The sequence below is a fragment of the Prunus mume genome, linkage group LG5 (genome assembly GCF_029339155.1).
Source record: "Prunus mume cultivar Tortuosa linkage group LG5, ASM2933915v1, whole genome shotgun sequence".
NCBI classification, from domain to species: domain Eukaryota; kingdom Viridiplantae; phylum Streptophyta; class Magnoliopsida; order Rosales; family Rosaceae; genus Prunus; species Prunus mume.
The window spans coordinates 21501714-21514725 of NC_142702.1; the positions used below are offsets into that span (position 1 = coordinate 21501714).

The window sequence follows — 13012 nt, forward strand, 5'->3', positions numbered from 1 at the left end:
GCTGAAAATGGGTGAAAAAGGCCGGAACTCTAGGCCGAAAATGGGTGTTTAAATCAATCTCCAGAACTCCAAAACTAAACCAAACTAATTACATAAGCAGATATAGCATAATGAGAGGATGAATTTCCATAACTCACTCAATGGATTTGGTCGTCGGAATCGCTGGAAAAGGCTAAAACACCGCCGGAAAACCTAACCCTTTTCTATCATTCGAATCGAGCTCATTGTCAGCGAATCGAATCGAGTCTTGGGTGGGTTTTATAAAGGAGGACGAGGGGAAGAAATTTCGTTAAGGTTGCGATGGAAACCGGGACGAGACGACTCCTCAAAAAAAGATGGAAGTGGAAGGAATGAAAATAATCATAACCAGAAAATCTGGTTATATCACAAGGAAGAAGAAGACCCGGCACTATAACGCTATAGCTACAACTTGGACATTTCCTCCCGCATTACAACTCGGAATTGGGCGAGCCGCATGTCTACGAACTCGTATCGTCGAGCTCTAAGCAATGGTACCACCCAAATCCCCAGATCCCCAAATTCTTTCCCTAACAAAAGTCAACTTTAAACCCATTAAAATATCATCAGAGTAAAATTGTCTTTTACTTGAATATTCTAATAATTAAATACTAATTTAGGATTGGGTTATTACAAACTTGGTCCAATTTTTGGTCAATTCGATTTTTCGGTTTTCTAGTTTGAATGCCCACCCTATTGAAAAATGTGTTGCAATGCAAGGGATAGGATGTGTGTGATTGGGTTTTTGTCAAAGAGATATTCAGGGCCAGACTCTCAAATTTGTATCAATGGGCTCTCCTTGCAGTGTGGCCCAAATCTTTTGTTTTTAGGTTGAATAACATAGTAAAAAGGCAGTGTGAAACTTGAGAAATCGAAAACGCCTAGGGCTTTTGGGTGGATATCTTAGCATATCAAGCAAGTGGTGTAGGGCGTCAAGCGGCGGCGGCGGAGGCATGGAAGATCTGACGGGACCATTAAGGTCGAATGATGAGAGATCCTTATATATATGTTCCATGGTTTTGAATAATGTGAGTGTTTCTTACGTTATCCATTCCATCAAATTGGGTGATTTGTTTTCGTCATCATGCTCCTGCAGCTTTGATCCCGTTCTTCCTACCAATCCTAAACCTAAACCTAATCCTGATCCTACTGCTATTGGTCATTCCGATCTTCCTCTTAATCCTACTGCTATTGGTGGTGATGGTGATAGAATCAAATGCCCATGCCTGTCGTCCCTCAAAGCCCCCGATGAGGAGGATTGCTGTGAATTAAACCATCCGGATGATACGACAACCAGAACCGAATGCGCCGCTTGCTCCAAGGGCAATAGTGAATTATGCTATCGGGCTTCTCTCACCGGCGAGTTTCTTCCCGTCGATATGGGTTGCGGTGTCTTTGGATCTCAAATTGTTTTCGCCGGAGGCTTGAAATTCAACATCACAACAGTGCCCGATCCCCTTAAGTGGCGATTCGGACCAGACTCGAGTAGTGCTGTATATGGATTTGAGACTCGGGATCCGAATCCCACAATCAAAATGAGTGGCAGAGAGCGTATGTTTGGGGAAATGTTTGGAAAAGGGATCTGTGATCCCCTGCTGGTGGAGGTTTCGGGGAAACTCTATGCTCTCGCCCGTGAGACGGAATTCTTTAGGGTTAGTACGCCTACTTACTTCCAGGTATTCGACCCCAACTTTAAGAAATGGTCTCCGCTTCCTGCACCTCCAATTCTTGAAAAGGGAGACATCACGGACTCCTCCTTTGCAATCATGGGTAATTTTATCCTTATGTCAACTCCCAACATCCCTGTGGTTTATGGTTTTGACACCGAGAATGACGCAGGATGGATAGAAATTGGTACCCCTAGGTTTTTCTATGGTCGTAGTCTCCCCTTTAAAGGAAAAGCTTTGGTCGTGCCGGATAACAATGGCTATTTCTTGTTCACATTTACATTTAGAAGGGCGATTATTGTCCACTTCATTGGGGCTGATCATGGTGAAGTTATCAAAGAACTGCCTCTGCCGCAAGATATACCTGTTGAATTTCGTGAACCATATGAACCACTTGATCACAGTTTTATCCAACTAGCGGGTCAAAAAGTCTGCTTGGTTATGACCTTATCTACGACTGAGAAGTTGCGGGTTATGGTCTTAACCTTTGAATTCTCACCGCCGGACATCAAACATGTGCATACTCGCTATTTTAATTGCGATATCACATCGTCTACCATGATTGGTGCTTTTGTTCTGTAAGTTGTTTTATGCCTACATAACTCTGCATTATATATGGGTAATCTGTTCTATGATACGGTTATATTGTGTGAATATATTGCAGTGCTTTAGTCATATAACAATCTGATTGTAATACGAGATATGCACATAAATAGGTACAGATAGAGGAAAGCTAGTTATATCTGTCTTTGCAAGTTCCTGCAAAATATTGAACGTGGATGAAGTACGAAGGGTCTCCTTTTTTTTCCTATGTTCGTAGTTTCTTTGAGTGTTTGTTAACTGGTTGTGAGGAAATCATGCTTATTTCTAGTGGTCGAGAATTTGTATAATTCACTCTCCCTCTATGCATTTTAATATTGTTTCCTTGTTGTACCTTGGTGTCAAATCTCTGTGGGTTATAGTAACGCATACAAGAATGTGCACTATGTTAGGGTGGCACAACTTTTGCCACATATGTCTTATATGTTTTTGTTACATATGCAATGCCAGCTAGTATCCTGCCATTTCAAATGCTAGGTGTGGAATTGTGATTACTTATAACAATCTTACTATTGTTTTTACTGGACTCTAATCTAATGTTGATTTCTTCACTTTCGGTTAGTTCATTATGGAGGGTTTGCTCAAATTTTGTTATTTATGTATTTTTTGGGACAGGTAAATTGTCAAGAGAAGATTCATGCTATGAGGAGAGGACCTTGCAAGCTAGTTAGTGTTGTCTTAGCTTATTTAAGATAAGATATTTGTGGTCTGGTTGACTGTGCTTTTGTAATTGCAAGAAAACAAAACTTTTTGATATGCTTTTTGGTTCCAATCAAAACTCAAGAATGGGCTGTATCGTGCCACTTTAGTAATCTATTTATTCGAATATTGGTCTCGTTTGTTCATTCACGTTTCTTCATTTGTTATGGTTAAACGGCTCACCTTATCTCACATGGTCAAAGTCTCAAGTTTCAGCTAAGCACAACTCTAAATAAAATACACCTTTGTGTTTCATGAAGTGCACTAAGTCTACATGTTTTGGACCTCCCCCTAAACCCTCCCAGGACAACATATATGGAGGCTTGATCGCCACATTTTGAGTCCAAGCTGTCTAAGCTTGTTGGAAATTGGAGCTAGCAAAACTTTACCATCAGGATCAAGAACTTTCGCAATTAGACGACTACAATCCCCCTCATCCTTAAATCTTTGATTGCCCATTTTTGCCCCAAAAGATTTCAGTAAGCTGGATGTGGCCTAACTACTACTATGCAGGTACAACTCAAACACTCATCTTTCTTCAGCTGAGATCAGGTATACCAATGCCAAGTTAAAGGATCAGTCAAATAAGATAAACAAGAAATAAAAAAAGCTTGGATCATGGATTGTTTTCTGTACCATTTTAGCAGTCATCACACTGAGCAGGAATTTGATGTCTTCTTTCCCAACTGGACTCCTGGTTAGGCTTCTGTTCTCTGTCACACTAACATCTGTTGAATTAATGTTCACCATTGGGTGGGGATGTCAATCTCTTTCTGAATGGTAGCATGTTCTCCTACGAGTTTATTTTCTGTTTCCTGCTCACTTGGTCCTCTTTGCTTCCTTTATTTTTTAGAGACCTTAATCATGAAAGAGAATGGATTGAGTACAGATAGAATAAAATCTTGGGAAATATACTGATATAATCACTTTTCACAACTTTCATTCTCAAATGATCACTTTACAAATCTTGTTCCGATATAATCACTTAGGGACTTGAAATTACCTAATTGCCCTCCATATAAAAGCATATCTATTGTGGAGTTATTGGCCATTGATTGCTGACTGAACACTTCTGACTTCGCTCTCTGTGTCTCAGCTCTCTCTCACAGTTCTCTCTTCCTTTCTCCTCGTTTTATCTCTCCATCGTCGCTCCATGATCACCACCACTCTGTTTCTCCCTCTCGCGAAACCCATCTCTGTGTCAATTTCCCAAAATAAAATAAAATATCAATCTTTATCCCCTATCTCGTCTTACAAATCCAACCTAGAAAAATAAAAGCTTAGCCAAAGCCATGAATACATGTTCATTAAGTTTTAATCCTTCATTTTTTTCTTTCCAAAAGAAGAAATAATGGACACAATGGACGAAATCAGAGTCGATTTGCTGCCTTCTGATAGCATTTACTTCACTGTGGGAATCATTAACAAGGAGCTCGATGTGGATCAGTTCCAAAATGTCCATTCTTGCCGCAGTGGGCTATCGGATTCTTGTCTCGGATTGTTGAAATGGGGCATCCATGTATTTATTTATAACTTTTCTGTTCTGATTACATTTGGACCTTTGCGTTTCTGTTTTTATTGAAATCATTTTGTGAGCTTTTCAATATGTGTGTTTCTTTTGGGATTCTTTCAATTGTATGTTTCTGGGTTGTTGTTCTATTGGTCCTGTTCTCACATAGCTGAGCAATTGCATATGGGTTTTTAGTGCTGGAGCTAAATAAGATATATTAAAGTATATTTTAAATCTTGGAGTGGTCTTCTTTATTAAAAAAGGATCAGTTTTCTTTGTAAAGATTCCCCATTTGTTTATGTGTATGTATGTGCATACATACAGCTCTTGATATTTATCAGAGGTTTATTTCAATTCCTGGATAATAAGGTACCTGTTTTCATAGCTGAAATTGCACCCAAAAATCTTCGAGGAAGATTCACTGCTATAAATCAGGTAAACATGTAACAAGAAGTGCAATCCTTGAACCTATTCTTTTGTGAGTTAGCTTTGATATTTTTAGCAAGAAATTGATGTGTTAGTTCAACAACAAACTTTATGGGTTTGGATTAGATCATATCTAACTTTGTCTTCTGCTTATTTTATAGTTAATGATCATTTCTGGAGTGTCAATTTCCTTCATACTTGGGGTACTAGTAAGCTGGAGGGCTTTGGCATTAATCGGTGATTTACTTAGACAGACTGTGCTTTAGAATACTTATCTAAAATAGTAGTAGAGTGCTCATTTGTGTGGTGATTGCAGGACTAGTTCCCTGTGCAGTGACCATTTTCGGTCTCTTTTTCATTCCCGAGTCTCCAAGATGGTTGGTAAGAACTACTTTTCTTTTTTCTTTTTGTAGTTATATAATGGCAACATTCAACAAGTTGATGACTTCCTCATCAATTCAGGCGAAAACAGGATGCCAGAGAGAGTTTGTAGAAACTTCGTGGCAAAGATGCTGACATATCTCATGAAGCAGCAGAAATACAGGTTCTTATTTTCAACTCCTCAACTCCATTTCCTAGCCTACGTTGACAATCTCTTGGAGCATCAGGATGATCATATATGTTATGGAATAACATGTAAATACCTTGATAGGATTATATCCTAACTCTTGACCGGCTCCCTAAAGCCAAATTGCTGGATTTGTTTCAAAGGAGATACTTGCGCTCAGTCATGGTAAGGGCTTCTTTCTACACCGTTTGTACTGTCAGTTTTTGCTTTTTCCTTTCTTTGCCTTTCTGGTTAGACCTTTCTTTGCTATTAATCTTTGTTTGATCAGATTGCAGTTGGGTTGATGGTCTTTCAACAATTGGGAGGAATCAATGGGGTCTGTTTCTATGTCATCAATATCTTTGAACAAGCAGGTAGAAAGAAAGAATAGCTTGGCATTCTGGCACTACTACAATCCATGTTTTCAGTATCTACAACTTCAATGTACCTTTCTGTATCTACTTCAGGATTTTCTTCCAGCGTTGGAACTATAACTTACGCTATTCTTTAGGTTCTAAATCTCTACTGTGACAGATCTTTTAATTTTTATCCACTAAAGCATCTTGATGCGGTTCTGCTTTACAGGTTGTGGTTACTGCCGTTGCTGCATCCGTAATGGATAAAGCCGGACGAAAGCCTCTAATTTTGGTAAATTGGTGGATGGTTTTTGTTCTGAGAATTTGCTGAGAAAAGTTGCTATTCACATTCAGAAGGTTTAACTTTTTCCAATTTATTCTAGGTGTCTGCGTCAGGGTTGGTACTTGGCTCTCTTCTCTGACTGCCATTTCATTCTTTCTGAAAGTAATCCTCAATCAGTGACACCCTAACGTCTCTCTGTTTAGGTTTATCCAACATAACGTGATGAAAGGCTCTTTGTGAACCAGGTTCATGAATTGGCACTCACGGCAACTCCCATACTTGCTGTAACTGGCATACTGGTAACTGATGAGCCTTGTTGAAATATATTATTCTCGCAGATCGTTCTCTTTTAACATTGAGTTTCCATTTTTTCTCTTATATTTATTTTAACAATTTGTTTCTGGATTCAGATATATATAGGATCCTTCTCAATACGAATGGGAGCAGTTCCTTGGATTGTGATGTCTGCGGTATATAAAATTTGCAACATTTACTCATCTAACTGTCCGTAATCGATCATGTCACTTATCTGAATAAATTTCCAACTGCTGCAGATATTCCCTATAAATATTAAAGGGCAGGCTGGAAGCTTTGCAACTTTAGTGAACTGGCTTGGTACATGGTTGTGTTCCTACACTTTCAACTTTCTTATGAGTTAGAGCTCCTATGGGAAATACCTTTTCTTTTTCTTATTATAAAAACTAGAGAGTAATATTTAGTAGAGTTAATTTATAAAGGAAATCTGATTATACATGGTAATAACTCATTACATGTCTCTATTTTAAGGTACCTTCATTCTGTGTGCAGCCATCAATGCTTTGGCTATATTGTTCGTGATCTTGATGGTACTGGAAACAAAAGGGAAAACCCTGGAACAAATCCAATGAGACATTACTAAATAGAGAAGTGAAGGAAGAATTAAAAAAAAAATAAAAGAAATGAAGAGCATTTTTTGTGGTCATTCATTGTCGTTGAAAATTTTGACAGCACAGTCGGCACATTGGTTGATGGAATATTGAGAGGCTTCCAAACCACAAAAATATTGTACTGCTACTGTTTATCCCACAAAAACATTGTCTCTACTTCCTTTTCATTTGTTGCAATGACTGTTTGGCATTGATTGGTTTATTTATTTGGATAAACTACATAAAATCCCTCAACCTATAGGGTTATTTACGAGTTCATATTTGATTTTGGGGACATTTATCCGTGCATACTCAACGTAACGGAAACACTACAATTTACTTCTTCTGTTAGCTAAATTGTTAGTTAATCTATTAAATGCTGTCGTGGTGAATGTGGATTCTATTTTTTAATGACATAGGCCTCCAAATGGACAAACAAATCATAAATAAAAAAATTTCTACTTTTTCAAATTAATTTTAAAATATTAAAATCATTAAAATTTAAAACTCAAGAAAGTTGTTAAAAAAATATATCTCCTCTCCCTACCTAGCAAAGCCAGTCATTCTAGCCAACCAAACCACCACCCATTATTTCTCGTCTCTCCTCCAACATTAATCCCTCCCCTGCCCCCAACCCCAACCATAAACCCACTAGCAGAGGCGGAGCCACAGTGGGGTCAATGGGGTCGCACGATCTCTTGGAAGCCATGGAAATAAGCTTAGAGGTCCTTGGAGCTCTTGGTGCGACCTCTTGGGAACTACACACCAAGTGGTCGACGAAATGTCCGAAAGAAGAAGGAAGGTTCGCGGTGAAGAAGAAGAAGAATTTGGTGTGGCGAGTTTTTTTTAAAATAACTTTGGGAAAGCAGCGTCGTTTTGGCCTAGGAATTTTTAAATGACTGCCAAAACTATGTCGTTTTGGGCAGTCTGAAAAAAATAATGACCAATGTATCCTCTAGCCATTGCTTACAGGCAGACCGATTCCTCCATTCCAAAATCCCCAATTTTCTTTTGTTTTCTCCTCCAACCCTAAGTTCCCAACTCAATCCCTTCCCCAACAACAAAACCCTCAACTCCATCTCCTCCCTTCTTGCCGCCATTGAGGTGCCTTTGTCTTTGCCTCGTCGTGCCAGCTACTCTCTTTGTATTTGCTCATTGTTATTGTGAAATTTCACAATTCAAGTAAGTTCTAAACCCTATGTTACTATGTATGATATATTTAATTTAATTTAAACCTAATTCATATTTATTTTGATTCTATTGGTGGTTTGATTATATTGTGTGTTTTTATTTTCATTATTTTGTATATGTAGAATATATTTAATTTAATTGAAATTCAATTCATATTTATTTTGATTATATTGATGGTTTGTTTATATTGTGAGTTTTTATTTTCATTATTTTGTATATGTAGAATTATTATGGAACAGTTTTTTAAGAGAAAGTCATCATCGAGTTCAGGTAGTTCGGATAATTTTGATTGTTCAAATAATGTTGGTAGTTCAAGAACTCAAAGTTCAAGACAAAGTCATATGGTGTTTTGGGTAATCTTCAAGCAGACCCTGGATTAAGAATTCGAATGATAGATTATGATGCTAATATGAGAGATGAGGTCCGAAGATCATATCTACAAAAAGGACTTTGTCAACCTAGAGGTCATAATTTCCCAATAACTAATATGTCGGGAATTAATCGACGCTTCATTCCCCAATGGTTTGATGAGTTTGATTGGTTGGAGTATAGTATATCTAAAGATGCGGCATTTTGTCTCTATTGCTATATCTTTAAAACCAATTTTGAACAAGTGGGTAGTGAAGCTTTCACTAGAGATGGATTTAAGAATTGGAAGAAAGGGAGAGAAAGATTTAAGATGCATGTTGGACCGGTTGGGAGTGTTCATAATAAGGCTAGAGAAGCTGCTACAAATTTGATGAATCAAAATACACATATTGAAATGGCAGTGAGCAAACACTCTGACCAAGCTCGTAAGGCTTATCGCACATGCTTGAATGCATCAATCAAGTGCACTAAGTTTTTATTGCGACAAGGTCTTGCTTTTCGTGGCCATGATGAAAGTGTCACTTCAAGCAATAAGGGAAATTACTTGGAGCTATTGCAATTCCTTGCAGATAATGATGATAAAGTTAGAGAAGTTGTGATGGAAAATGGTCCGGGGAATCTCAAATTACTAGCTCCTTGCATTCAAAAAGAAATTGTGAATTCATGTGCCCTTGAAACACTTGATGCTATCATGGATGGTCTAAAAGATAGATTCTTTTCAATATTGGTGGATGAAGCACATGATGTGTCGGTGAAAGAGCAAATAGCTATGGTGTTGCGTTATGTGGATGACAAAGGGAATGTAATTGAAAGATTTGTGGGTATCCAATATGTTACTAACACTACTTCAAGTTCACTAAAGGATGCTATTGACACATTCTTTTCTAGCAATGGTTTGAGCCTTTCCAAGCTACGAGGACAAGGTTATGATGGTGCTAGCAATATGAGAGGTGAGTTGAATGGAGTTAGATGATCGCTTTAATGAGGTAAATACCGAATTGCTTATTTGTTTGGCATGTTTGAGTCCGAAAGATTCATTTGTAGCTTTTGATAAATCAAAGTTACTTCGTCTTGCTCAATTTTATCCTCAAGACTTTTCGAATGAGGATCGTTTGACACTTGAAGATCAACTTGAGATTTATATTTATTATGTGCGTTCCAGTAGTGATTTCTCTCAATTGGAAGGGATTGGTGATCTTGCAAAAAAAAAAATGGTGGAAACAAGAATGCATCAAGTGTTCAATTATGTCTATTTGCTCATTACATTGTCTTTAGTTTTACCGGTTGCAACTGTTTCAGTGGAGAGAGCATTTTCTGTCATGAATATTGTTAAGGGTCCACTTAGGAACAAAATGGGAGATCAATGGTTGAATGGTAGCTTGCTTGTTTATATTGAGAGAGATATTTTTGCTTGTATTGAAAATGAAACTATAATGCTTCGTTTTCAAAATATGAAACCTCGTCGTGGACAATTATGGCTTGTAATATTGTTTCCGTTATGAATTATGAATGAAAGTACTATGATTTCATTTTCAATATGTTTTTTCCATCCTAAATTTTTATTTGGACTTTTACACTAAGACCCCTTGTGGTAAGATTCTTGGCTCCGCCACTGCCCACCAGTCACCCATCCAACCGCCATTGTAGCCGAGTCAAAACGCTCTAGATCTCCAAAGATGTTTGAGTAAAGTCCATAGCTAAAAGGGTCAAGCGGATGCGAGTGACCTTGTGGTTCCACATTCTCTTCATCCAAAACACATGCAATATTCAAACATAAAATAAAACCAATTTCATCTTAGAAGCATCAAAGAACGAAATCGAACCAGAGAGAAAGAGTGAGGGATTGGTAACTTACTAAGTTGAGCTATCAAATCCAAGAAAATAAGAATCCTTGGGGAGCGAGTATTCTGTCATTGGAGCAAGCAAAACCAACTCTGATTGATAAAAAATATATATATCTTCTCCCTTCAAAACCCCCTACACAGCGAAGCCATCCCGATCCAAACCCTCCTCGACATCATCAATGTACGAACACGACTCGACTTGTTGCTTAGATTTGGGTGGCACAAGGCCGTGTTCGAATAAGAGGTTTGGGGCCGTGCAACCAGATCCTTGATACTCAAACAGAAAAACAAACAAAACAAACAAAACAAAAACAAAAAAAACAAAAAAATCAACGAACAAGCATAGTTGCAGATATGTAAATTTGAATCAAAGAACAAAGTTCACAAGCTTCAGTGACCATACAAGACGACCATGGAGGTGAAACCAAATGTGTTTTTGTTGGGGGGAGGTGGGGCCAGATGGCGACTTGATCTAGATTGGGAAGAGTCAGATCTAATGGCGGTGGGAAGAAGGTGTGGGAGGGTGGGTTGGAGGTTGGGTGGAAGGCAGGGAAAATGGGAAAAGATGTTTTTTGGGTTTTTAGATTTTTTTCATTCATTTTATTAATTTTATTTCTTATGTGGAGTCCATGTCAGTTAAAAAATGGGCTCCACAAATGCCACATAGGCAGATAATGGATTTTTTGACGATCTCACCAACGGAGGGGTCAAATTGTAGGGTTTATGTGACGTTGAGTATATACCTGGTAAATGTCCCCAAAATCGAGTATGAACTCGTAAATGACCCTATAGGTTGGGAGGTTTTTGTTTTTGCCCCTGGTACTGTATTCATGTCCTTGCTTGCTGCTTCCCCTTTTGGGTCAAAGGTGTAGCTTTGGTAGTTTTCAATGCCACTGCTAGTGCATCTTCTTCTTATTTCTTGTCAAAGTTGTCTTCTCTCTTTAGTCTGACAAACTGCAGTTTTTCCAAAACCAGGTAAATTCAAATGTCTCCATATCTCTCATTGATATAGGAGTAAGTCATTTATTTTTTCTTCTAGGTGGCTAAAAGAAGATAGGGACTTTTGAACTACCTGTTGTTTCTACGATTGACCCCCACCTTGCCAAACACGTTTATTAATCTTGCTTCACCAATAGTTGATGCACCCTATCAAATTTTCTTCCTGGCAACCATAATTAGTCTGATACCAGCTGGTTATGTCACTGTCAGGGTATGTGTCTTTCACTTCTATGAAAATTTTGGGTTAAATTATGAAGTTCAATTGTGGTCTCAGAACATCACAAGGAATTATTAGAACTCTACTCAAATCCTGAAGGATTCTATGCTCAAATGACACAATAAAAATCACTATGCAAAAACATATATGATTGTTATTTTTTGAATAGAGGAAGATCATTATACCTTCATCTCTGTCATCTCAATCTGCACTGTTTACCCATGCAGAAAAAAATAAAATCGTCTTTAGCAATATTGTTAGTTTTCTAATTTTGGAAGAGAAAGCATCAATTTTGGAGAATGGTTTATTTTGGTTAATTTCACGAAGTGGTTGGAGCTCAAACCACCTGCTACCAACATATTAAGGTTTTGAGATAGAGTTAGGCCTAATCTATGAAGGACAATTATAATAGTGATTAATCTGAGTTCTCTTGCGTTCATAATGTACTAAAGTGTCACTGGTTATGCCTATGTATCTCTGACTCTGTTTTTTCCCTCAGGCTGGATTAGCTCTTGGAGAGTTGCGATCCCTTGGGGATCTCTATGATTTCAACTCAATAGCCACCTTGTTCTTCATTGGAGTTGTCTCAGTTACACGTTAGTGGCATTTGTCCACGTTTGAAGATTGCTGCCTTTGTCAGATCTCCATTGGATAAGATTATATGCTGAAGGCGTGTGCTTGGATGAAATTTCTTGACTTTCATGGTTTACTGCATTGGTCGGTGTGGTTGGGTGTAAATGTGGAATGTAACTTCATTTTCAGTGTCAAGAATGTCTCCAATTTTTAGTGTCAAGAATGTCTCCAATTTTGGAGAATGGTTTATTTTGGTTCATTCCTCTCTTTAGACGACGGTTTATTTTAAGCAAATCGTCTTCATTTTTTTTTTTTTCAGATGTCTGTTCTTTTATTTTACGGTCTTTTGCCTTTTTAAAACCCGACGTTGTTTTTATCTTAGACGTCTGTGTTTCCAATTTTTTTACCGAACCATCGTACTTTACAGCTTTAACCCAGCATTTTTAATTTTTGACTTGTCATGCCCAAAGCCTGCATAATGAAAATGTGATCAGAATTAAAATGTTGTACAGAATTATTAATTAATGTCATACAATTAGCTGAATAACTAATGTCATACATTACAACAATCAATCAATCCATATGTCTTCACACCCATCTCTAATATTTTCATTCCCAAACTCACCCACTAAGTCATCAAATGTATCAACATTTGGTATCCCTCTAGTAAATGGCTCACACTTAATTCTAGTATCACCTAACACATCATCACCAATAACATTATTATATTCTCTATTAGGCATTGACAACACTACCGACCAACCACGATGCATTGGGCCATAACAAATTGGTCATTCCTATGTCAAAT

At 37.8% G+C, this 13012-nt stretch overlaps 2 protein-coding genes and 1 pseudogene across 3 annotated transcripts; all 3 read left to right on the top strand.

Annotated features, from left to right (window-relative positions):
- The first annotated feature begins 869 nt into the window (after positions 1 to 869).
- On the top strand, positions 870 to 3130 carry LOC103342790 (uncharacterized). The gene is made up of 2 exons (XM_008246444.3): positions 870 to 2263; positions 2901 to 3130. The coding sequence occupies exons 1-2, from the start codon at positions 972 to 974 to the stop codon at positions 2902 to 2904; spliced, it is 1296 nt and encodes a 431-aa protein (XP_008244666.2). The 5' UTR covers positions 870 to 971; the 3' UTR covers positions 2905 to 3130.
- A 152-nt stretch (positions 3131 to 3282) lies between these two features.
- LOC148917330 (sugar transporter ERD6-like 7) lies at positions 3283 to 7290 on the top strand (annotated as a pseudogene). Its single transcript, XR_016127233.1, has 11 exons — positions 3283 to 4929; positions 5082 to 5157; positions 5237 to 5301; positions 5383 to 5464; positions 5573 to 5653; positions 5757 to 5841; positions 6053 to 6115; positions 6207 to 6268; positions 6352 to 6405; positions 6517 to 6576; positions 6661 to 7290. The product of XR_016127233.1 is annotated as a sugar transporter ERD6-like 7 (transcript).
- Positions 7291 to 7691: 401 nt separating this feature from the next.
- Positions 7692 to 9544, top strand: LOC148917331 (uncharacterized). Its single transcript, XM_089052405.1, has 2 exons — positions 7692 to 7841; positions 8513 to 9544. Exons 1-2 carry the CDS (start codon positions 7692 to 7694, stop codon positions 9542 to 9544), a joined length of 1182 nt encoding a protein of 393 aa, XP_088908531.1.
- The last annotated feature ends 3468 nt before the right edge of the window (positions 9545 to 13012 follow it).